The 27,280-nt window shown below is 38.4% G+C and overlaps 1 protein-coding gene across 2 annotated transcripts; it reads right to left on the bottom strand.

Annotated features, from left to right (window-relative positions):
- Window positions 1–43: 43 nt before the first annotated feature.
- LOC107081758 (exportin-1) lies at window positions 44–27,280 on the bottom strand. 2 transcript variants are annotated; one of them, XM_015369983.1, is made up of 25 exons: window positions 26,911–27,280; window positions 25,339–25,470; window positions 25,079–25,180; window positions 20,309–20,381; window positions 18,796–18,857; window positions 15,716–15,760; window positions 14,482–14,663; window positions 13,219–13,267; window positions 12,991–13,110; window positions 12,769–12,897; window positions 12,526–12,684; window positions 12,233–12,430; window positions 10,294–10,432; window positions 9,204–9,385; window positions 6,957–7,113; window positions 6,701–6,864; window positions 6,480–6,614; window positions 6,211–6,394; window positions 5,358–5,464; window positions 3,832–4,026; window positions 3,400–3,568; window positions 2,827–2,961; window positions 2,554–2,713; window positions 2,370–2,466; window positions 44–833 (listed from the first exon to the last, which is right to left on the bottom strand). In XM_015369983.1, exons 2-25 carry the CDS (start codon window positions 25,462–25,464, stop codon window positions 687–689), a joined length of 3,216 nt encoding a protein of 1,071 aa, XP_015225469.1. In that variant the 5' UTR covers window positions 25,465–25,470; window positions 26,911–27,280; the 3' UTR covers window positions 44–686. The 2 variants fall into 2 exon arrangements, with proteins under 2 accessions (XP_015225469.1, XP_015225470.1); XM_015369984.1 differs by lacking the exon at window positions 26,911–27,280 and adding an exon at window positions 19,354–19,402 and having other exon boundaries at window positions 25,339–25,464.

Below are 27,280 nucleotides of genomic sequence, written 5' to 3'. Positions count from 1 at the left end.
GCTATACAATCGGGATGATATGCACATATCCGGTTGTGTTTTCCCTAAAAAAAAAAAAAAAAAAAACCCTCCTGCTGACAGCAGGTTAGTTTTCAGATGAACTGTTAACTTGTGAGCAACAGATGCAGAAGCATAAAGCAGCATCTCTCAGCCTTCATTCGTTTTCCGGTAGATTCACATTCCCCCACAGAATCATGGGACACTAACAGAATAGGAGCGTTTGTGGCACAAACACCCCCCCAATCGAATGAAGCCTCTGTTGACCTGACAAACACTTCGCTCAGACTGTTTATAGAAGATATTTACATATAAACACATTTCAGAAAGGGAAGAACTGGGAAACATAAGTATGTGAACAGAAATCAAGATGGTTAAACTTTGTTTATCATGCAGGTCTGGGATGGACCAAAGACCACCGAAACATTACCGCTGGAAAGGAAATACACAAAAAAGTCTCCATACAAAACGCACAGTATGTAAAAAGGGCCACAGAGTGACACGCTAATCATTTACATGACGATATTGGCATTATTTTGGTCAACAAACATCCAAAGGGACAGCCCGCTCTGCAGAGGGTGGGCGGAGCTACCTCCCACCATACTCCACCAAGTGCTTCTCTTAGGTTTTGTTGTGATTAGGGGTTGGTTTGTTTTTGGGATACTGTACATGTTTGCTGGAGCGGAGGCTCAGTCACACATCTCCTCTGGGATTTCATGAGGGTTCAAGATGCCTGGCACAGACATCTGGATCTTATGTTTCTCCTCCTGAGCCTGACGGAGGGATGCTTCTCTCTCCTCCAGGAACAGATCTGACGTGTCCTCCCCTGCAAACTCCTGAAGAACAGCACAAGGAAACATGGCAGTTAGCTTTCCACTGAACTCACCGTTGTCCAATACATAAGCTGATGGTTAGCCTAGCAGGACGTTGAACCATCTGCCCACTAACCCAGAATGAAAACGACAGGGACAGGAAGATGGGTCAGAAGAGCTGAACATGTCAGAAAGTGAGCTCTGGTGAGCAAAAACATTTTCGCTACAGGTTTTTTTTTTCCATTTTTAAGGTTTTAAGTTACCGTTGCCAAGCCAACAGAGAATTACTAAGAGAATCCCAAAAACTTCCAAACCTTGATTTTAAGTTTTCCTACAATACTCATATAATACTGTAATGTGTGAAGTATCACAGCCTGAGGAGGCGTATTTTCACAGAGGCGTGTCAAGCTGCCACGACTCAAAACCAAAAGGGATTTTCAGCAGCAGATGATTGATTGAGGTTTTCTGTTTGATCCTTTTGAGCTTTTAGTAGATAAAACGAAGATCAACTCCACGAGGAAATAAACAAAGTAGCTGATGTTTATCTCTATCAGACTATGAATAGTTTACAATGAAGTTTTTGTTTTAAAAATAGTTTGACCATGTTTTATGGTGGCTGATCTGACCAATTACGGAAGCACCCAAAACCAGATTTTCCTTTGTTGGCAGGTCAAACCCAGAAATGAACATCTTCCCTCATGTTGTAATTTTTTTCAGTGTTTAAAAAAAAAAAAATATGACAGAATCTGAATGCCATACAGTTTCTTACAATAGAGAATCGGCTCTGACCGGAAATAGACTGGTCAGGATGTCTGCACCACCTAAATCGTTTAATATATGGGGGATTGCTGCAAAGTTCATGGCTTAATGTTTTCACTTTTTTCTATGATGAGGAGGAGAGATTGCTGCATTCAGTGACCTTATGTAATTTGCTGGGTTCCCTCAGCTCGAAAACTTCAATCTTTACCAGAAATATGCAACTGAACTGGACTGCTTTGTTTTAATAAAGCCAAAAATGGAGAGCAAAGTATTGACTTTGAATCTGTTTAATTATCGGTTCCATAAAGTGAGTTGAAAAAGCAATATAATCCAAAAGGAAATCATTCAAATACAGAGCGCTGACCGCAGAAGGCTGTACAATATTTTAGATGCTAAAGTTTTTCAACAGAAATGAGCCCATCCCGGTTCAGCCACAATACTTATTATTATATTAAAAGATAACAATCAAACATATTTTAGTCTGTGGACAAATTTAAATTCTGGCAATTTGATTCATGGTTCCATTCTAACAATAAACTAGCAGAGGTAAAGAGATGCCCTTCCATAAACGTCCAAGAGCAACCTGGTTATTTGTGGAAACAGCAGCTAAGCAGGAAGCTATGTTGTCTCTGATAACCTCTGTGAGAGGGAACAACACCTCTGCCTCCACAGCAGTATGCAGCAGGGCTGGGGTTAGTTCGCATTTATCAACAGCAAACATTTAGACACCTCGGAAATAGCACTGATTTTAGCCGTTTCTATGAGAGAGAAATAAAGCTGGTGTATGCAAAGGAGGCTCACCTTTATCTGCACGAGGAAGTCCCTCAGGTGCTCCTTAAATGCAGGAATGTCCTGGTTTAAACTGAACAGCCCTGTCACAAACACCTTCACCTGGGCACTGAGACAGGCAGAACCACAAACATCCATAAACATGGGAGAATGATTGTGGGGTCACTGAATCAGAGCGTGTGGTGTTTAGACTCACTCCTGTAGGTGGGGGAAAGCAGTCTTCAGCAGGTTGGCCACATACTCCTGGATGAACACCTGGTTGTTGCTGGGATTTCCAGGGTTCAGAGCTGCAGTGATCTTTCCTTCCTCTACCAGGTTGAACATGTAGGCCAGGATGGATGCATGCATAGTCAGCCCTGCATGCACACACAGACACAGGACAGTTTATTTTAATATCAACCGTCCCCCTTTGATCCTTTGTGCTTGCTTGCTTTTTTGTCGTGTTCCTTAAAATGTTGGATGAGCTCACCGGCAGTGTGTGACGTGTCGGTGACCACAGAGAAGATGTGCTGCAGGATATCACAGAAATATGTCTGGTAGAAGCTCTGAGCAGCAGCTTCCTCCTGGGCCACATTCTGCAGCATCGTGTACAGAATCTGCAGACCTGATAGGAATACGCACACAGTTCTCACCACTGATCAAAGCAACATTTGCATCTTACTTCATTATGTTGCATGTTCCGACATGAACTTAGCTGCAGCTGTCAATAAATACTGAGGAAGAAAGAGTCTGCACAGATACAGCTGAGTTATAGTAATGCTTATGGGTGCCTAGCAGGTCTCCGCGGACCGCCAGCAAGCCTGAACATGCACTGCAGGTGTTATTGCTGACGCTGGTACAGGGGGCAGTACAGGGCATGACTGGTGAAAAGGTAGGAAATACAGATGAACCTCCCAAAAAACACCAAACTGGCTGTGCTCCACATCGAAAACATTATTTTTCATCAACTTAATTCTTTTTCTTGTAGGTTCTAGACTCAAGAGTCAAACCATGAAGATGGAACCATTTTTATAAAGAATATAAAAACTATTTTCAACCGTACCAGTGTCGGCCACGTTCCTCATGGTGTGTTTGAAGGCCCAGATGATGGAGTCGAGGACCAGTTTAAACTGGGCGGGAGGGATGGCCAGGAATGCAGGGAAGCAGTGGGAGTTCACAGCTTGCAGTAGATAGAAAAAGTGGGTCCTGTGCTCTGGATACTCCTCAAAGTTCTGTTTACAAAAAAAAAAAAAAAAGGAAACCCCATCAGGTTTTTATTTGCTTCCTTTTCATTCTGCAGCTCAAAACTTAATGTCTGTTCATAATGCATTAGATGTGTAAAAGCTGAGGCCACTCATTTAAAATGATAGAAAGAACCATTGGAAACTTTTAAATTAGTCAGAGTATCATTTCTAAACAGTTTGCAGTGACAGCATGATCCTAAAGGCAGGACATCAACCAGATTTCAGGGAGATCATCAGTATTTTTTTCCTACCTTGTTGATCATGTTTAGCGTGCACTCGAAGACGGCATCAAAGATCTGTGGGATCTCACTGGTGATGTGACCTCCCAGCTTGTTGACGATGGTTGCCATGGTGCTGAGCACCTCAGGCTCTCGGGCTGCGGGAACATTGCGCTGATAGTCAATGAGGACGGCATCCAGAAGTGGAGGTACAAAGTTCTCGCCGACCTGGATGGTGAAGGGAAAGTCAGTTCACCGGACTAAAAACGCAACATTACAAGAAAAACATGTCTGCCCACGAAAAACGACGCACAAGAGATAAAATTACTAGAGGTCACAATTATTTAAAGCATCAACATTTGTTTATAAACAAGGATCTCTGCTTATATCATTTAACTTAATCTTTTTACATTAAAACCGGTTTTGTTTTTCTGACCGCCCATCAGAAAGTTAGAATTTAATCAAGCTAAAAGACTAATGCACCCTAACAGGACTGTGCTTTGGTCTAAATTATCACGTTGTTCATGTTTTACGGAAACATCAACATCCAGCCTCGTCTCAGTCCTGTCGCGGAGTTTCTGACAGGATTGTCCCGTTTCGTTGCATCCGTACTTCTATCCAAGTCGACCACCTTACCCATCCTTTCTATTAAAAAAAAGTTATTTTCATATAAACCTCTGAACAGATGTGATCAAATTACACAGATTAAATTATCCACCAGTGTACTCCATTTGCTTATTGGGGATGTTATTTAGGGATATCAGATAAATTGGAGCGGAATATAAATGGATCCTCAATGTAACAATTATGTGTTGGTAGGGCTGGGCGATATGATGTCAAATCAATATCACGATAAATTGGGCAGTTTTACCTCAGTAACGATAAATGTACAATAAATGCTCTGGCTCCTCTATCAGTAATAAAGGCACATCCAGGAAAAGTAACTGATCTATTTATAATTTACTTATCAATAAATCAAATTGAATATTACTTTCAATTAAATATTACAGTCTTGTACCCATTGAAGTGGCGCAACAGCATAGTTGTGCTGTAGGTGGTGAAGGTTGGATGTGTTACTTTGGGTAGTCCCGACAGTTTTCCGCCAAACTTTGCATTTCGTCTTCTTTTGCTCAACATCAATGGCTTCATTTTGGTGCCACTGAACTAAGAGTGCAGTGAGAACAATGAGCATCATTAAACTTGCACACCCTTTCTCAAACTGGTTTTCCGCATCCTCAACTCTGACGTGCTCTTGACTTTTCTGCACGCTCAGCTTTGTCTCTGCTCTCACTCGGCTCCCCAGGATTAACTGATTTTGTTTACAGCTGTGTTAGATTTTTCTTCACGGGGCTCATCCGCCTTTCTATTTGTTTACACTTCTGACCGGATCGGTGGAGTCATGTGATTCCCCACAAGCTGCAGTATCTTAAAGGGGAACCAGATACCAGCCACCAGCTCACACAGGAAAAACGTCAGGTAGTTATTGTAAAATACAGAAAAAAAAACCCCTAAAGGTTTCAAATACTTTTGAAAGATAATCATCAAAAGCCAGCTCTCACCATCTGTGGGTCGTTTGATCGGCTGACCCAGCCTGATATCAGTTTCAACGTCTCCCGTTTCACCGTTCGCATACTCCGGATCAGTGGCTGTTTGGTCACCATCTCACCTGCACCACGGAGAAGCGGTTCACACATACAGCTTCTTTTCATTGTGTAACAACAAAAAAGACATTCTTCTTTTTTTAACAATGTTAATTAAAAGTAAATATACTTGAAGAGGGAGAGGAAACAAAACAAAACAGGTAGTGACAGAAGTTTTGTCACCATATAGAAGTTTAAAGCCAATCAGTTCATTACAACAACTGCTGGAATATTTACAACCTAAAATCAGGACTGCTGAGTGTTGAACGTTTAAACGTTATGCTGAAATCAGATCTTTTAACTGAAGCAGAATATGAAACATTAACAGATCTGATAGTCTGGCATATCTCTTTATTTGTTGCCTCAATATTTAAATGTTTAGAACTGATTGTAAAGCACTTCTGTCACCTCCTGTCAATTTTACAGTGCTACAGAAATGCATTTACATAGGCATTACCATAAAGCACAGATAACATGCCAGAGTATACTAGGTTAAGTGCTGTCATCACTGATAAACATGATAAACAGATCCCAACTATCACCTGCTGACAGAAGGTCACATCTATATAAACATACGCAGAATCGATTTAAAAAAAAAAAATTTCCCCTTAAAGTTTATTTTATTCACATTTATTGGATAAAAACAAATCTTGTTTCGTTTCCAGCAGCCATATGCCCAGGAAGGACATTTATAAAACAGCATTAGGACTCCTCCTGTTCAGCTTACTGCTAATGTGAACCACTGAGTAAATGATGAGAACAACTTCATTACCGTTGGTCTGAATAGCAGCAGAGATGTTCTCGCTGAGGCACTTGTAGACATTGAGCATGTCCAGATAAATCCGACCCAGCTGGATGACAAAAGGGTGACCCACAGCCTTACAGGCTCGAACGTTGGTCTTTAGGATGCTGCCCAGCTGTTTGACCGTCTCTGGGTCCTTCAGGATGTCGACATTCTGAGGACAGGCAAGGCAGTGGTTACCAATCCTTAAAATCATTCTCTGTAAAGTGAACATGTCACAAGGACTCAAGTTCTCTCACCTTAGTTGCCTGCTGGATGATACTGTCCCACACTTGATTAGGCAGCAGCATATATTTTTCTATCAAGTGTTCCTGAACAGCCTGGTCTGTCTGGGCTCCAATCATATAACCCACTGCCTCATAGAACGTATGAACCTGCACAAAGAAAAAAAAAGCTGTGCATGAAAGACTGACCTTTTCAGGTCCCCACTAACATTGGATTTAACCTGAGGTCTGCTAACCTGCTGAGGCTGGAGGTCACAAATAATGGTGTTGATGTTGTTGAGGATCTCATCAATAAATGGCATCACCTCTCCCACCTGCACCTGGATGAAGTGACGTCTACACTTCTGCGCTATCTTAATGAAGGTGTCACATGCCATGTCCTGAACTCCATCATGGGTCTCTGGTTGGAAAACAAACATTTGATAATGTTAAAAAAAAAATAAAAATAGCTAAACTAGCTAATGAAAAAAAACAACATATGTTAATACTCACCATGCATGAATTCAAAAAGCTTGTTGACAACAGTTTTCAGGAACTTCCAATGGGCTCTGAGGAAACGTGGATATTGGCCAACGATGTACATGATGTTTGAAGCAATGATGGCCTTGTTGTCTTTTCCCCTCTTTTGCTCACACAGACCCAACAGATCCTGCAAAAGTGACAAAAAAAAAACAAACAAAAAAACATTTTTAATCAGCAATTTTAGCACTTCCAGAACAAGCATTGTGTTTATTGCAATGCTCTAATCACTAGGCCACCATTCCCATTACCTTAAAACTTCTTTACCAAACCTGATCATCTATTTTGGTTCTTTGCTAGCAGTGTGATTTGCAGATTAAAGCTTGGACAATAAGGTTGGGCAATTGGATGAATCCATCAACCATCAGCGATAGACTCAGCTCTTCTACGATTTTTTTTAAATAAGAGCGCAGCCCATTACGAAACAAAATGCAGTCTTTAAAGGGTACACTAAACTCCTTCCAGCAGTTTGACAACAGCTCACTGCGTGGAGTTCACTGCTGGCTGCTTTGCCGCGCGGTTTGTATAGGAATTCTATGTGAATTCACCGCCAGGGCCCTTGCCACTGTGAAGCATCCGTGAAGCTGTGCGCTTTCCATAAAAAAAAAAAAAAAAGGAAAAAAACTTTTTTCCAGTCTGTTTAATTTTGCACATTCAGATTAATATATAACGACCAAAAAACTCTAATGTCTAATAATATAGTCATAACAACTGGAAAAGAGGAAGCCATTTCCACTGAATGAAACATACATTTTTGACAGGAAAACAAATATGTTTAACTTATTGGGTTTCAGCAGTGTGCGCTGGTGGTTAACAACATTACCAGAGGTGCAGAAGAGGCGCACTGAGGGTGTGCTTGTCTTTGCCACTAAAGTCACCTGTGCAAATATATCATCCATCGCCATTTGTTAGGGCTGACAAATACCAGTTTGAAAATGTCCAGATATCGCCCAACCTTATCTGAGACCATTCTTCTACTCTTAATCAGTCCATTTTATTGAAAGCTACCATTAAGGTGATGCTACACAGGCCATTCACACTCATTGTCATTCACACTTTTCTGGGATGTCCTACAGCACCTTGCATGCATAGTCATGTGTTTAAAACGTTCTTTTTTTTTAATTCTAATTCTTTTGCTTTTCTATGTTTTAAAATAAAAATCAGAAATGCACTCCATCCATCTGCTTTTAGCCCCTTTTATTCAAATAACACAAAACGAAATCTGGGCCAACCAGTTACCCTCACAAGTCTTCTAATCACACAACTCCTCAATCAATCATCAGCGACTAGATACTATTACACAACTAACAGCCCAGGATGGCTGTTAATCTTGACTAAAGCCAAGAGCAGCCAAGAGGACTATTTAGTACCTACAGACATAAAAGCTCACGGTATGAGAATCTGTTGACAGCAGAACGACTGGTTTTCTATGCAGTCACACAAGAAAATTTTAAGAAGATTTGTTAGCAGATGTCATAACCCATGTTAGGGATGCAGTTAACAATTAACCATAGAAGGTGTTCTGGTCAATGAGAATGAACATTCTGGTCCAGAGGCATAAAGCTGTGACATAGATGCAAAGATAATTGCTATCCCTTTCTTCCCCCTTTTCTAATCTGTGCCATCTACACTATGTAACATTAGGCATCTAGTGCAGCTTTATTCAGGTCTACGGTGAGCAACTACCACTGCAAGTCTCTGTGCAACTAACTAAATATTACATTAGTTGGTAAAATGCAAGTTTGCAACACTTTAAACATATTGGCCAACAATTATCGTACTTCAAACAGCCCTTTGTGCTATACATATTGAACACACTGATGTTGCAACAGCGTGTTGCAAACCATAGTGCAGCCGAAGTTGGAATGTTTTTCTTCATCAGACTGAGAAACAATTATGGTTAATTTCACTTTGGGGTCAATTAAACATTTCTGAAATGAATTAATGTGAGGATGTTATGAGTTTAATACAAGACAATTATGGTTGAAAAGCAGGTAGATGTTGCTAAAGAACTGAGAGTTAAAGGGTTACCTTCCAGCAGGACAACTGCCCTAAGCAAACAGCCAAGAATGTACGGCTCAAAGGCACCGTATGAAACATTAGTTAATTTAGTTAATGTGCTCAAATTTGGACCAAAATGAAATACATAAAGCACATCATTTCAACCGTTTTTCATGCTCAATATAAAAAGTATTTTCAACAGCAACTCTACTACCTTACCTTAATGACAGTAACAAGGAATCTCTTCTCATCCTCCTCATGCATGGCCCCACTGATTGAGCCGATGGCCCAACACAACGTATTAAGGTTTTTCCAGGACCATTCGGACCCATTCACCTGGTTGTGAAGCTTCTCTGTCATTATACGTTCTGTGTCCGCATAATCCAAATGAGTCAGGTACACTAGGGGAGGGTGAAACACAACCAAATGATTAGCCAGAGTATAACATCTTTCTAACAGAAAATTAAATCAGTCAGAACAACAAAAAAGTATGAAAAAAAAATAGAAACCGAATGAGCAAAGAGTGAATGAACTTTTGATGGTCAGAGTGCTGCATGGCACTCATCATAACTCTTATTAAGGCCAAACAGATAAGAAATTATCCTCACCACCTATTTGTCAATATTACTATAAAAGCTACATCTTTCCCTAAACGCATCCAGAATTTAAAACATCTTATCCTCGTCTAGAGAAAGATCTGAAGTCTGCCTGGATCAGTCTTTTGAGTTTCCAATCCATCTAACCTGCTTTTCTTTGCACTGAGGAAGAAAACCAGAGCACCGGGAGGAAGTCCACGCAGACGCACAGAAAGGCTCCAGCCAGCCGGCAGTGCTAACGGCCGATTCTCCTACAATGTTTAAATATTACAGTGGTGCTCAGACAAATTCACCGGCTCTTGGATGATTGTTCAGAGACAATAAATGCAGCTATGGATGCATTAATTAAGGAGCTATGCATGAAATACAACATAATGCTTTTTGTGGTACTGACCAAGAAGCTGTGGGCTTAAGGCCAGATTTACTGATGTGGGTGAATTAGCGCGAGTATGGGTAATCACCTACATCGTTGATGTCACAGTTCGTTTCTAAGACTGCACCGACCTTCAAATTAGGACTGGGCCATATAGGACCCTGTAGAGAATACAGTGAAAACATTTCCCACAACACAAATATTAGACTTCCTACAATAACAGCAATAATAATCTAACGGATTAGATTTGCAGGACCTGACTACAGAGAAATAGTAAATCTGGCCATAAGATTCTCTGGAGAAAATGTTAACTCCAGATGCCCTCATAATTAACTCCTACCAAGGGTTTCCCTCATGTTCTTGTAGAGGTTGATGGAATCTGTGTCCTTCATGAACTCTCGAACAACCTCCCCCTGATCATTCTCCACCACGAGGACTTCCTCTGGTTTGGCCATCCGACTGACCATCAGGAGACGTACCTGCAAAAGAAATTAAATCCTCTTTCAGGTAAACCAATTCTCTCACTTGCACAAACATATTCATACTCACTGTTCACATGTATAACTTACTTTTGCTAATACTCACATACCCCACATCAATGACATATTAGGATTCAGCAGAGGGGAAATTATTTAGACTACTTTAGTGGCTACTAATTTATTAGTATCAGGTTAAGTAGTGACTTTTTTGGCAGCAGTTCCGCAGCCACATGTCTTACAAAGCTGCCAACTGATTCTAGCCTGACTGTGAGCTAAGACGTCCCTGGATCCAAGAGGTAAAAACAGCTTAGCTCCCTGCATGTCATCTGCTCCATGTCACCATTGATTAATGAAACGATAGGCATGAAAATTCATCGCTGTCAATGTCTTAAAAATCTCCAACTTTCTAATTGTCTATGACCTCACAGCAACGAACTAGTTGGATCATATGTTCAGTGATCACCAGAGATTTACAGTGATTATGGCCGTGAGTCATGCATTTAACACTGAGGCTTTGAACTTCTATCTACTGCATCTTTAACCACCTGATCAGTGCTGTAACTCTAATTACAAGGATTTGGAGAAAATGTCAGCTGTTTTAGCATGTTTTAGCAATGTTGTTCAGTTGTTTGCTCCTCTGAGTGAAACTGAGGTCCCACTACTATTGATCCATATCTCACCTCTGGAAGCAGAAACAAAATGTTTGGGTTGATCTGAGATTGTAAAATAAGTGACAACTTTTCTATATGCAGCATTAGAAAGAGATGTTTAAACTGTAATAAATACAGAGATGGACACAGTCAGCCAAACTGTAAAGCCAGTAAACCAGTCTTACAGAAATGGCCTATGAAATTCTAGGGCATGTTGGGAATTTTAGGAAATTGGCCTTCGAAAGCCTTCAGTACTTCAGACAAAAGCAAGCAAGTTGTGTCTTATCGCAAAATTATCTGCATTAAAATCTCGCAGACCTCAAGCAAAAGTTCGCCGACAAAAGCAGCTGTGATTGGTCCTTGGTATGCCTTTCCGGCTGTCTGTGTGGTCGTCCCTACTCGGTTTAGGGCCGGGCTACGCCATTTCTAAAAACCGAGGAGTAATAACAACAATGGATAACCACAACGAAAGTTTGATCGAGGAGGTTTGGAAGTACAACCACGCGTACAATGCCTCAGACATGATGTTTTGGAAAATAAACACTCCTGCCGGCACCGCAGAAGAAGTTCTCGTGACCATCCGCCGAAGTTCTAGCGAGTTCTTGAATAGGCTCCCCTTTGTGCTTTGGCAGGAAACTGCTGTACGTCCTTAGAAATTCCAGACCGACGTTGTAGAAGCATACCAGCAAAACTGGTTTGCGACCAGATGCTTGGACATTTGATGTGTGCGGGTGCAGAAGTATAATTCACCCTTAATGCATGGTGATGATGACGTTTTGCTGCTAGAGGGACTAGTGCAGTAGGCGTAATATTACAAAGGAAGACTACCTCCAAAATCAACTCCACCTCAATCCACAACTAGCAGGTTGATATGTTGACATAAACAGAGCAAATATGGCTTTGGAGCAGATAAAGCCGTCTAACATTAACCTTTGGGTTTTACCTGAAGTCCAAGTCTGTGTCAGGAAAACGGTCAATTTAGACAAACTAAAAGACTGCCTAGAAGGGATGTCAAATATCCAGCCAGAATTAAACCACAAACTTTTTTTTTACAGGAACATAAAGCATGTGATCGAGGGGCTAATTTCTAATGGACATATCAGTTAAAATCACTTTAAGCCCCAAAACTTGGGGTTGTAGCTGCTGGTACCTTAGACAGAACAGGGAGATAGAGCTGTCTGCGAGGCGGCACATCAAAATGCTGGTTGCCGGAGAGCAGAGGGGATGTAGATGTGGAGAACGGGCTCTCTCTGTAAAGCTCAGCAGCCAAGTGGTTCCAATACTCTAAGCAAATTTTAAAGATCTCAGTCTCTTCGACCTCTGACACCAGGAGCATGTAGTGGAGAGCCTGATAGAGGTAGAGAGGTGAGATACAGAGAATACATAATTTTTCCACAGCAACTTGAAAGAAAGAAAACCGTTTTTAATGAGATTTCCTCACACCTCCATTAGCGTCTCTCTGAGGTTGAGACGCTTTTCAATGAGCTGCCCGTGCTCTTTGAGGAAGGTACACAGGAACAGACTGAGGTTCTGGATGAAGTTCTGCTCGTCATCCTTCCCGTTGGCGTAGGCTAGTCGGATGTTGGTGTTCAGAGGCAGCATCTTGATAGAAACGGTTCATGTTAAGAGTTTAACTGGGATTCTAAGATGGGAGAGAAATGTGTGAAAAAGCTTTGTTTGACCCACCTGTTTGAGCTGACACATTGTCAGTGTGAAGAGGGTAACAAACTGTTCCTCATACTGGCTCACACTCACTCCAGCTATCTCTGTTAGGCACTTTAACGTCACATTGCGGAACATGGGAACGTTCAGAAACTGCGTAGGGTACATGCAGGATATTAGTTATTTAACCATCTATGATTGAGTTGCATTTGGACAGAAAAACAAGAGTTAACTTATGATTCACACCTTATACACCAATGTGCTGATTAATTTTGTTTCAAAGATGTATCCCAGCGGGATCCAATTCAGGAAACGGAGTAGCGTCTCCAGGGTAGCATGGACCAAAGGAGCATTCTGGGAATTTTCCTTAAGGACAAAAGAAGACAAAAACACATTAATACCAAATTGGTATGAAGAGGATTACAAATCAATGAATATAAATAGAGAAAAAAAACAAGATGGTGAATATCATACCATGACAAATTGGCACAGCTGGAATATCTGGGAGAATTCATTGCACATGCTGGAAGAAAATAAGAACACATATATTTTAGCCCTTTCTATAGTCCATATCTGTAATATTGGATTTTTTTTAATGAAATGGGTTAGTGTGGTTATCCGACGGCCTCCACAGGGGTTTGATAGAAACCCAGATCAAAGATGTACGTTTAGAACATTTGGGTGCAACTTTTCAGTTCCTTCCAGTATTGTCTGTTAGCAGAGCTTAATGAATGACACCTCTTACCACTGTAGGATCAGCCTCTCATATTTACCTTCAGATTAGCTTTTGGGATAATCATTTATTCATTCATTTATTTAACCAATTTTACAGCATTCTTATCAGAGCCCAAAAGGTGTTTAAATAATTGGATTTTCTTGAGGGACAATTGTGTCACATGAGTCAGGAGGGAGAGTCTTCCTCTTGCTTGCTCAACATGTCCTTCTTTGGAGATATTTCAGTTTATAGAGGGAACACAACACAGCTTACTGTCATGAATGTATAAATGGAAGTTTTGTACGATAATTATTTGGAAAAACAAACTGTTTTAAATACTAAAAGCCTGCTGAAAGGCCACAAGGTAGAAAATGTGTATAGTCTAAGAAAACACATACACCTTAATAACAATAGTAGTTAGTTAATTGCAAAGACAGCATTTACAGCAAAGAAGACACAAAGGCATGAATCACCTCTGGTCTTCATGTAAATTATTATTGGGCCCTCAAAAAAACAAAGGTTTGTTAAACTGGTTTTGTTTCTGGATGCTGTTGGTTTTTCCACACCAATCTAATAACTAAACCTTTTAAGTCACTGCAGCATCTTAAAACTAGAGCTCCTCTCTGTTAAGAAGCATCGAAAATCAGCCTCCACTGCCGCGGATGAACATGTCTGTCCTTCATTCTTGCCAGGTCAGGCAACTTTATTTATACAGCACATTTCATGCACAAGGCAACTCAATGTGCCTCACAGCAACACCAACAATGCAAACACACACACACAAAAAAAAAAATCAATCAATACAAATATATATATATAAATACATATTATATGTTAAAGGTAGTTAAAATGCAATTGAACACCATAGGCAACATTAAACAGGCATGTTTTCAACCTGGACTTAAAAATAGTCAGGATTGAAGATTGTTTAATATCCTCACTGAGGCTGTTCCAGACCTTGCCTGCATTAAACTGAAATGCAGCCAGGTTTAGCAAACGGCACCACCATCTCTGATTCTCACCTGTCCTTCAGGTGCTTTGCCTTGACCTGAGTCATCTGTCCACTGGAAAAGTCAAAGACTTCTTCACTGAGCAGCTTCAGAATGACCATATTGTTCTGACAGAGGCTCTCACTGGTGCGGCTTGCACCTACAATGTCACTGATGAAGGTGGGCCAGTGTTTGGGCCACTCCTGCTTTAGGATCTGTGAAGAAAGTGTTGCATTTTATTAGACAAGGCTTGCTTAATGTTGTGTCACTGTAAAGATTAATAAAAGGGACACTTTATTCTGCTCAAATATAATATTTGACAGGTTGTGGTCTTGCTTTTATTTATGGTTATAAATGTAGATCTATGTGAATAGCATGTACTTGAGGCCTTCTGGTCTCAGATTTAAAAGTCTTTATTGGCTTCAAGTAGAATATCAGAGTAAATAGTATATAATATATTTTTGAAACATTTAATTTTTAATGAATAACCTTAATAGTTTAGTTTATAATAATTTCAGTGTGATGTAAATTTAATCATTTTTTTATTCTTTTAATAATTGAGATTTAAATCATGCAAAGAGCAGCACAAATAAAATGTATTAAAATAACTAGAATAAAAAAGTTTAAGGGTCATTTTATTTCTTTATCTTGAAAAAGATCTTCACTAGAACCTGTAATTTTAAATATTTAAGCTGATAAAACAGTTTCTGGTCTGATCTGTATCACTTTTCTGTCGCCAAAACCCCAGAAAATAGATGTAGTTTAAATTAAGACCTATTTAGCAACTGACTAACTAAAACAAGTCAAATTTGGTGATAGTTGTCTTACACTGATAACAGGTAATCTTGTTCTTTCTTAAAAATGTTGATAACATGTTTTATCAATTATTTGAACCTGTGTGACACATTCTCTCCAAAGCTGGATATATCACTGCTACACTAATATTTATACATTGAAAATGCCTTAAAAACAAACTGATTGACTTTTGCTTAGTAAGCAAATATTAGTAAGACACAGTTAGACTGTGAGGTAAAACATTAGTTTAAGAGGGTTTCTCTAAAGACTGGTGTAACTACGAGTATGAAGATGTTTGATTCGGTCCAGCTCTATCATGGACATGCATGCTCTGCAATAGTACATATGAATTGTAAAGGAAACAGTGTTATGTGAAATAACTGTAAATTGGGATAGTGTAGATCTAAAACACGCTAGGAATTAAACAACATTGACCCTTTGAAAACTGTTGGATGTTTCTGCTGAAACTTACCTGAACTAGGATCATGTTCAGCTTTCCAATGTACACTTTCTCTTTCTTTAACAGAGAAAAAAAAAATGAAACAAAAACATTAACATTCCTTTAAGGCAATAGAAATGAACTTCAGCGTGTTAAGGTTGAACAAACAAAACTATTCGGAGGTTTGTCCAAATGTTTCTCGTTTATTCTCTGGACAAGGCTTATGCATTAGTCATTTGCTTAAAAAAACAGGGTTAAAACATCCATGTTGTTTCTTTAGAAACGAAATGTTTAGCGGCTAATTTTAACCATGAACCTTAGCGATGATGACATTACAAGCTTCAGTTAAGTGAGTCATATTGGTTCTCTTTAGCTTTTATACCAACATTTTTACTAAAAAAAAATTCCAATTCACTAACGAATGTGTTGACTCAATCAATTTTCTTATGTATATATATATATGTACTTTTCATGCAACCATTTGCAACAGAGTGTTTTATGAGGTTAAAAACAAAAAGGACAAATAAGAAACCAGACATTAAAATGACCCATGAAAAAAATAAGAGACAACAATCAATTATTAAACCACCGGCAATCAGACAATAAAGAATATAAGAAAAGTACATTATAAAAATAGCCAAATTGACCTAAAAATCTTTATAGAAGGTCTATTCAGCATTATAAAGTGCCTACAAGAGTTTTATGATCATAACTTGAGTTTGATGTGCAATTCCAAACTTGTTTTCATTCCTGCTCTTCAGGAAGTTAAAAAGCATCAAACAGTAAAAAGCTTCCAGTTGGCAACATGAACGCCCTACTATTACTGTGTTATCTGAAAGACATCTGAGTCCTAATCTCTGCCAATCTCTTATTAAGAACTTATATCTTAGCTTTTTGATTAAAATTAATAAATAAATAAAGATGAAATAAATTTTAAAAGGGTTCACTTTAAAGTTAAGATCTCCAAAATCTTTAACTCTTTTTTACATCTAAACTTAAAAGGAAGATCAGAAAATGTTTTGCTATGTTCTTACATAAGAACAATCCCAACCTATGGAGCCCAACATGGACCCTCCGTCAGACTCTATGTTCTCTATGTGCAACCAAGTGGTCAACCTTTCCTGTCTCTTTAGCGGATGTCTATCATCTCCAACCATAGCTGAACTATTCATAACTGGTGACTGTTCCAAGTTTTATCACTACTGTATTACATATGTGATTTATCATCAGAAAGTAGATTAATGTGCTGTGATCTAAACCATATTCCATTATAGCTCTCGCTGTTTGTATAGGATTGTTCTTCCTGGGCTGCTTTATTTTTTAGCTCTGACTAGCTTCTCAATCTCCGTCAAAGCGCCCTACACCATTATGTGGTGACTACATTCCCCCGTGGGAATGGTGAGTGTAGAATGGAATGGTAGCTTTCTATAATATTTTCAGACGTAATGCAAATAGGTTCAAATTATGTCTATCCTGACCAGAGCACAATATTCCACATTTTGCAGTGAGGCTTGTTGAGAATCTGTTGATCTCCTTGCACAGCCTTTCAGTTTAGTTAGTTGGTCTTTTCTTGTTAGATCTGCCGTGATGCTACATGTTTACCATATTTAGATCATGAATTAAACCAAGTTCCTGAATATGTTTAAAGTAGGGCTGAAAGTTTTTGCCACAAACCTACATTGCAATTATTTTCAACCGATATTGCGATTGTGATTTTCCTTTGCAATAAGCACATCTGTGTCAATTTTTTACTCTAGGGTTTCAGTTTTTCCATGACCTTGAAAGCCTGCTTTTCCCAAATCCAGTGCTGCAGGCCTTTGCTGTAACAGTTGAATGAAAAGGTTCTTACTTCTACTATATTGCATTGACCTAGGTGCTAGCTTCAACTCCCTGTTCCCTTCTGTGCGACCCACTTCAATCATATTACAAACACCTAAGAGAGAAATTTAGTGTCTTACTCTTGTCTTACTCTTACTCTAAAATTGAGTGCCTCTGCGATTTGAAAATTGCATTTAGCTAAATTGCAATTATATCGCAAATGTAATTAATTTTCCAGCCCTAGTTTAAAGCTTGTGATATTGTCTCATAATCCAAATCTGCACAACTTCCTTTCCCAACCTGTCTGCTGTGCCCCTTGCTCTTGATTTTGTGCACTAATTTTCTGCAAAAATCCTCAGAGGGTTTTACAGAACAGTTGTGCATCTTCAGATAATCAATCACAATTTAATAATTAGGTGACTTCTGGGGGCAGTCAACTATACTACATTATGTACTGGGATATCAAAGCAAGGTAAGGTTTCATGCAAACTTATCAAGTATGTTAATAAATATCAGCTGTAAATCATCAATCCCTTTGATCACAGTTATGATCTACTCCTTGTTGATTCATCACACACAACGATACAGCATAGTAGTGGGGCCATACTAGGAAAATGTTTTTCTTTAAATACAAGAATAAAGTGATATTAAGAGCATAAAGTTGTAATATAACTAAAATTTAGACATGATATGAAAATTAGGTCTTAATATAATGCTAATAAAGTCATATTACGAAATTTAAGCAGTAACATTATGAGAATAAAAGTGTAACATCACAAGAATAATATATTACCAGACTTATGAGGTAATATTCTGATATGCAAACTCTTGCGAGAAAGAGCAGTCTTCACCATATTAGATAATTGACTCAGGCTAATGCTGCAGTTTGGTTTAACTGATCACATCATCTCATTTCTCAATAACGTCTGAAGATTTTTCTTCATATATTAGAACTATAAGCTCATATTATCCTGTAATATATTGTCTTTGTGTTTGTAATATAACTTTATTCTCGAAATAATAATGAAGTTTAAGGTCCTAATACTTTTATGATAAACTACAAAGAAGTTTGTAGATTATATTTATTAAGGGCCCTATGTGTAGATAGGGAACTGGCAAACACCAAAAACATTTTTATTTCTAATAAGCCATTTCCTTCTTCAACAAAGGATCTTTGTATCTAGGGTTTCACTTTGAACTTGAGCTAATTTCTTAGAAAAACAACACTAACTTCTACAATAGAAAGTGAAGAGATATAAACATCAATTAGAGATTTACTTTAGGAGTTAACTTACCTCTACACTTGACGCATCAGAGGAAGTCTTAATAATGAGCCCAACAACATACTTTTTTATACCTGGCAAATACACAGAGGCATCAGAAGAAAAGTGTTAGCATTATCTCTAAGAACATTTATGCCAACATATCCTGACATGACGAGCTGCCTGAAGCAAATTACAAAAAACCCTCAATCAGTCAATCTGCTGGCATCAAACTAGCTTAACTTTCCAACTTATCCCAGATTAAGACTAAAAAGGTGTGGCCCTCCACTTTCACACTGATGAAAAGCCAATTGTAAACCACGAATGTGGACTGCAACTACCACTGAACTGCAACAGGGCAAAACGTTTATCAGTTCAGTGGAAGTTACATTTCCTTTGCTTTCTTTTTCCTTTTTACAGAAAAGACTATCAATCTGAGCAGAGCATATTAAAACAAAAGGGAAGAAACACTAGTTTTAGCGCCCTCGCATTTGCATCTCGACTGTGGCTGTACTGGAAATGATGTGCTGGGGTGTGGTGAGAGGAGCCGAAAACGAGGCAATACTCTGACACAAGGGGGAAAAGACATACTTGCCGGTCGCCCTGCACTGGGTTTGCCACTTGAACAAAATTCAGGCATCTACGGTCAGAAGCAGGTAAGTCTTAGGTCAATGGGAAAAATGAATTTTTAGTAAAATTATAGAAGAATGGAGGGAGGCAGAATCAATTGATTTCACATTGATTACCAATTTCGTTTCACTTTCATTTCTTTTTGTTTAAACAATAAAATTGAGGGCAATTATCAGTCATGTCCTATTCGAAGCTCTTACACATCTCAACTTGCCTAAAGCTGTATGTGCTTACAAAGCAAACTGATGGGAAATTAGGCAAAAATTAAAACCCGAGCATTTAACCATTTATGTTTCATTAGCACATGAAATTACTCAACCAACACAACGCATAGACATGGCATCATCTAATGTTTTTCCTTTAAAAATAAAAAAATCTATTTAAACTACACACTAAGGCCTAATGCTAATGAGTATTTAGATTTCTGATAAACTTGAGTGTATGACCATGAGTGTAGATCTTATTATAGGACACAGTGGAAGTAAATTTAAACTACCCATTCCTCACTCCCTAAAACACCAAAGGCACAAAGCAGCAGATCCAAGTTATCAGATTATTTTTCTCTACAAGCAGAAATAATTTTCAACAAAGTCTCTACTAATAAACAAAACACTACAAGCGAGGATTCTTTATTTCTATGTAATTACAATAGATGTTGTTATGTATCTAGTTCTTTCAAAAGATGCCAACAAAACAAAGTTTAAAATAATAATAAAAAAAAAATGCTGGAGTGTTTTAGTTGTTTTTCTCTCTTAGCTAGCCTCAAAAGTAATGGCAAGCCAGTGGAGCAGAAACGGTCCAGCATGCTTAGTAGGGGAATACTCTTCAGCATGGCAACCACACGTCACAACATTTAAATCCACACTAACACTGAGTCACCAAGTACTGTTCTATCAACCACTAAATAAACTCTTACCTTCACATTGATTTCGGGGCAGTATCTTCCATCTTGTTTTGATAACTGTTTCCAGTATCTGAAGAGCATAGTACTGCAAAAAGAGAGCAGCGTCAGAAAAAAACAAAAACAAACCTTTATTTAGTCTTATGAACAAAAACTGTCCCCTTAATACAAACCAAAAACAATTCTTTGTGGCCTAGATTCTAAAATATTTGACAGATACACTTGATGCAGATTTTACACATTTCCATTTGACCAATGAAACTCTCTACACAGCATTAAGTTAAAACACTGCAGATGTCCTGCTGTTTCTTCTGGCATTGCACCAGTAAGCAAAAGGCAGCAAAAAGAAAATAAACCCCTCATGCCAACCTATTAAAGGAGCAGAGCAATGACTCCTCAAAGAGAGGTTAGTGTTTGTGTACAATGTACCACAGAAAAGGCTGCAGAAAATCTCAGGTTGGGCATCAAGAACCTACTATAAATAAAATTGGACAATCACAGAATATCATCTCTAAATTGCCTTCTTTTAAAGTAAGTTCCTAATAAGTTCAAATACAAAACAGAATTTAAAAACACAATAGCTGATGAGCAGAAGACCTTAGTTTGATTTTAACTACATACAGCATAGTTATAAACTGACACCTCCAAAAAAATCTTAAATGCAAACTTTATCTATCAATACAGACAGCAGCATATTTCTTTGAATAAAAACTAATAAATATACACTTCAATCATTAGATAAGTACTCTTCTTCTAAGATAGAGCAGGGTGCATTTCTCTCTGTTGGATATCTGATATTAATTTGGAGGAAGGTTAGGGCTGGATGATAATGAATAGCTGTATATATCATGATAAGATTTTTCTCAATAACAGTGACATGACTTTTAAACACATTTCCTGTATGTCGAAAATATTACAGTCTATGTTTACCGCTTTCGTCACTGACTGACGCTCAGGGCGCAGCTGATTGAATCCGAACAGTAAGAGCTAAACACATGGGCTACCTGAGTGACATAGATCGTAGAGCTGGAGCCTTTGGCTGAAGCTGTAGACTGTACCTAGCTGTAAACTTCACTGTGCTCAGGTTAAAAATAAAAAATATAAAAACAGGGTTTTGTTTTACTAAAGCTGAAACTGCAACATAAACCAAACATTTATTAATAAACAGAACTGTGGCATGAGTGAGAGAAGGGGGGGAATTGGGACAAATGAGAGAGATGACTGAGAAATATGAGGACGGAGAGATAATGACCTGGTTAATTATGCATTTTAAATCCAAATATAACTAGTTAGATCTCTTTTTTCCATTACTTTTAGTATTATTATTATTATTATTTCAAAAATGTTATATTGGAGGACTTTCATAGACATGTAAAAAATTTATAAAGTTTATTATGGCATCTGTTAAGGTCATTCTTAACAGTTTTGTTTTTTTTTAGACTTCCATATTGTTTATATTGATATGGAAGTACATTGTGATATCAATATTAACATTGTGGTTTTGGTCATATCATCTAGCCTCTTAGCATGGTCAAAAAAAACAACAAAAAACAATACTTTCAATGAGGCTAAGGTTGGGACTTAAGGAATGCAATTCTTGTAGTGTATTGTAGCTTTATCCATTCCAAAACCAGATTTGACAAGCCTTTGCAATTGCTGTCATGCTGGAACAAACTTTTGTTCCCAATTCTAAACCATCTAGCTTTCGATTTGAGGTCAAGTTGAACAAGACCTACATTCTTTCTTCATTTGGTCCAGCTTTTCTACACACAAGGCCAATGGCAAAAAAAAAGGCCAGGAGCTTGATGCCATCACCATCATACATGACAGTTGGCGCAGTGTCATTAGGCTTTAGAGCTTCACTTAAGTCTCCACATACTTGTCATTATAGGAAAATAACAGGGCCATCTTTCCTAGTCGTCACATTCTCAACCCATAATTATGTAAAACTGTCTTTTCTGTGACCAGTAACAATGGTTTTCCAACCATGTCCAGCTCATGGTCATCTTGAGCCTTCATGGTGCCAAAGTTGTGTAAAAACACAATTTCTTGTTCCTAGGAGTATCACCAAGTTTGCAAAGTTTTGGACAAAACTCTCGGTGCACAAGGGCCGGATGGAAATTTTGGGCCTAAATGCACCCTTAGTCACAATATTATTAATTATCATATATTTAGCTCAACAGGTGCATTCCACTCCCAGATGAACAGTTTTTATTGCAGGCCTTGGGGACTGATAGTGCACTTGTTTTGAAGAAATCTTTTTCTTACCATTTATCTCATAAGTATGTTATATTAACATTTCTTCTTCTGCTCATAATTGGACTCTTTGTATGATTTACAATCCATTTGTTCCCCACTACTCTGTTTTGGATTATTGTCTCCACCAGTAAGCACAGCCAACGCAATCACAGAAACAGACGCAGAAGTTGGAGGGCTGCAAAACTGCCCAGGACCCAATTTAGCAGGTGCAGATCAGCAGAAGTAAGCATTAGACTTTTCTATTGCTGTGAATGTTGGTCAACCTGAGAAGGGTGACAGTTTGCAACAAGTTTGTTGTTCACCACAACAAACGCTTTTCATAGGTTAAAAAATTTCACATGGGATATCAGCATGTTCACTGTATCACCAAATCATTTAGGGGCAGATACTTTGATTCACAAAACCATTATCTCAAAGTTGGTTTTGGCAACCTTAGGAGAATACTTTAAAACTTTTTCCTTTTTATTGGGTAGTCATCTATTCAATTATTTATGTATGCAACAGCAAAGTATTTTTTTTTCCAATCAATGACCATGTAAAGCATCCATTACAAATCCAAAGTAAAGTCCTGTTTTACATATAACGATAACGGAAACAGAAATCAGCCTGGCTTGACCGCTCATAACAAAATGTGATTTAAGGGAGGGTCTCTTGGCATTAAAAAACTACCAAACAAAATGGGACAGACCAAACAACAACTGGTTTCAGACTCAAACCATGATGAACAGGTGTTTGACCACACAGAGGTTACATGCCTGCAACATTTTGCAAGAATATTTACATCTTTCACATCTGTGATTACCAAATTTTCCAAGCAAGAAAAACATTGCATATTATATTAATATGGGTGACAGTCTAATCAGTGCAAAGTTTTTGATACCCAATCCAAGATTAGGCCTTAAAATAAAAACATTCTCACAGGTTAACATGTTATCCTTTATAACCCAACCAACCTCTCTTTATCTGGTGCATCATGAGGAACAGCGAGACAAACCACAGTTTAAGTTTTCTGAAGAATAGTTTAATAAAACATTTTAGTTTCTTCAGTAGACTGTTTCAACGGTAGGGATCACCGGTTCAAGAGAATGTGGAATTAAGAGGGGAAAAAAATGAGCGAATCACACATAGAACAGGTTGTTATTGAAGCAGGATTACCAAAGTGCTACAGACAATAGATGCTAAGAGATTAAAGGTGAAATCTCCTTAGAGGCGCAGTGATATGCTCATAGACGTCAACTGAGTCAACTTTGTCAGAACACATTGATTGATGCAATTAATTTCACCTTCAAACTCTAAGTGCAAATAACAGCACAAAATATAAGGAGGGACATTGCTATATCCTTTGTAACAAGTAAACGCAAGAAAGAAAGATATAAGGAAAGATGAGCACGAAAGAAGAGACTCTAGTCGGGAATGGAGCCATGATCCCCACTGCTGAAATTAAATCATTTAAATTGTCTCAGTGCAATGATCCTACTGTCTGCAGCCTGCACTACCCCTTCGTCCAGTGAAACAGATGCAGGGATAAAAATGAACAGAATTTAATCAAAAGCAATTTAAAAAAAGGTAGACCTTTTGGAGGCCTGCCGTCAAAGCCTAGCTGTGTCAAGATGCACGGGATGACACACCCTTTTTCTTCCTATTACAAGCCATAAACATAATGGAACATTGAGATTAATATCAAAGTCACAATCTGAACGCAATACATTTATATATATCACAATACCTGTATTTGTAGACCAAACACCGAATTTTGTAAGTGCTTAGCAGTTAAGCACTATTTAAATAAACAAATCAAGATAATTTAATGTGTTGAAACTTGGCTTTTTTCCCCCTCTAGAGCATCTACTCATGTGGTAGATAACAGATTTAACCTTAGAAAAGTACTATAGATATAGGTCAGACATTACTGATTTATTGTCAGGCATTATAGGAAATCTAAAAGGTTTACACACAATGAATATTCACAATTACTTTAAGGAAGTTGTAGTTAAATCCTTTCAAAGTTACAAAAATGTTCATATATCTTGATCCAGCTCAAAAACTGCAGGGCAGTCAGGGCTGGGACACTGTACTGGTTTACTGAGCGCTGTCCATTGTCTTATCTATAATCATTAGTAACGCACTGTAGAATACAATATCTTAATAGGATTTTATTTTTTTTACTCTCACCTATGCACAGGGTGAAAAACAAAAATAATCTTCATATCAATGAGAGTATTAAAAAAAAGGAAAAAATATTTAGAGTCCAATTTTGCCAGATTTGTGTATATATATGTTTAGCTGTTGCTTTATTCAACTTGAATATTTTGTTTGAGTGGTTCAGGTCCATTTGGTCTATTTGAGTAACTGCAATTCAGGGTATGGTCACGATATTCCAGCAGGGTGTGTACGGTATATCACTTTGTCATCATATGATTAAGAGCTTGTGATGTGTGTTCTGTTGAAATAAGACATCTTCCTAAAAGCAAATTTTATTGGAGGTTTTTTTTCTCCAATTTCACTTTATGGTTAAGGTTTGCTTACTTTGGTGTTCATGTTTTGTGAGAACTCCAGGATGGTGTCCACTCGTGTCCATGCATCTGGATGCTCTTTTAAGTGTGTCAACACTTCCTGTGCCATTCTTTGCTGAGATAACAAAAGAACAACAAAAGGGCACTTTAGGATTCATACAAAAAAAAAAAAAAAAACGGGATTTCAAAAACAGCACAGAAAGAGGGTGTAGAATGCTGATTATTCTATGTCAGGATGGGGTCAATAAAAGTCATGAGAAGCCACTGACATACCTGAGGCCCCACGCCATGATAGAGGCAGTTCACCACATTATCCAGCAGGTTGATATCCAATTTCTGGTTGAAGTCCAGCAGCTGTTGTGCTGCATGGTCGGCTAACATTGTCATAACTGCTGGCATAGAGTTCTGTAACAAGGACAGCACAGGGAGGGGTCATGAATGCAAAGAGCTCACTCACTGGACAAAGTCATGTGAACTGTGCATTTGGAAAGGAGTCCAAACAGCTAACCGTGTCACAAATATAATTCAGGCCCACCAGAGAGCTGTCATTTGGAGAAGTTAAACTCATGGTGTCATATGGCTGATGATGTTTTCAGTGAAAACAACAACAGGGAGTAAGTCTGTCAAATTTTTAAAACAGACAAAAGTCATGGACAGTGTCATTTAATATACCGGTACTGACCCCATGTTCAAGTATTGTAAATAAACATTCAACTCAACCCATATTCTGAGTTAGACTAATAATAAATAGCACCAAAGGTGTAAAATCAACAGGTAAGAGGACGCTTTCTGGTTGCTACATCTGACTCTAGAAACGTTAAAAAAAAAAAAGAAAGATCAGAACTGATTAGTAAAGTTGAGTAAACCACAGAAAGCTATAAATCATTGCTTTCCTCAAATTTGATTCCTTAGCAGGTTCATTGCAATTAAATAAGCTCACTATAACATATTGGAGACCAAAGTCACACATTATAAGGGCTGCAATGAGCCACGTGCTAGATATACAAAACGACGTCATGATGTTTACATCTGCATGTAACAAAAAGTTAAACCCCAAAACAGAATTCAGCTCAAATATAAAGAAAAACATAACTGGAGATATACACAAACCCTGACCTAGAGCTCAGCTAAAAGTTATTCTCATCATCTCTTTCAAGGCGAGTGTAAACAATGCACACAAGCTGCTATAATTAGCCTGCAAATGACGCTCCATTTGCAGCTAGTCGTTAGCGTGTTATACGAACTGGTCACATGAGGTCCTTTCACTGCTCACTACAACCACTCCCACCAAGGATGCCAGGACTGAGGACGCCCCTGCAAACACGTTACTATCTAACGGCATCATCACTTCAATGAAGTTGGCGTTCAATATTGCTACAACAGGAAGATCCGTTGCTCTTTACAGCCTGGATACAGATGGCAGACCTAACTGATGAGCACCTAGCAACATAAACTTAACCATCATCTCAGATCACGCACAAGGGTGATGCTGCTCCATTCAGTGGGAGAGGCAAGGGTTTAACCAGAAAGCACATGGTTACTCATTCATGTGCTGTTCTGCACATATTGTTACAATATATCTACCTGAGAAAAAAGTTACAGCACTTTGTTTTTAATCTGACTGCTAACATTAGCTTAAACTAATACTGTGGCGAACGATAGCTAGCGGTCAGTCAATGGCTGCTGGGTTATCCACCGATGCTTGATAGTGTCACCCGAATTTACTTGGTTTTCAAAAACACTTATGACAGTAAATGTAGCTTTTTAAATAGAAAATACACGTTTCCCTACTAAATAAATGCATCATAATACTAAAAAGATTTGCACTTAACCCTGGTTACCTACCTAAAAGTCCACGGCTCTGACTCAAAAGAGCGGCGTTTGCCAAAAGAAGCTACAAGGTTAACAGTGAAGGACTTCACTGTTAATTTGAAAAGATTTCCTATTATTGCTGCTGTTTCAGCGTTGACTATCCCCCAGCTCAAGCAGCAAATGATGCCTTGCTGCTAAGAATATTGGATTCCCAAAACTACAGTTACGGAAAACCGAGAAAGCTTCCTTTCCGATACATTTTACGAAAAAATAAAAGTAAAACCTTGATTCACTTATTAATTCGTTACTCTAGTGATTTTTCCAGCGGGGCGGTATAAAGGTTGTGGTGCCTGCGCCTCCTCTCCTCTCTCAAGCAACTAACTCACAACCGGTTGAAACCGGT

This window comes from Cyprinodon variegatus, unplaced genomic scaffold (assembly GCF_000732505.1).
Source record: "Cyprinodon variegatus isolate N-32 unplaced genomic scaffold, C_variegatus-1.0 Scaffold40, whole genome shotgun sequence".
In the NCBI taxonomy this organism is placed as follows: Eukaryota; Metazoa; Chordata; class Actinopteri; order Cyprinodontiformes; family Cyprinodontidae; genus Cyprinodon; species Cyprinodon variegatus.
Note: the sequence above shows the minus strand (reverse complement) of the source record. Positions and strands in the feature narration are given on the sequence as shown.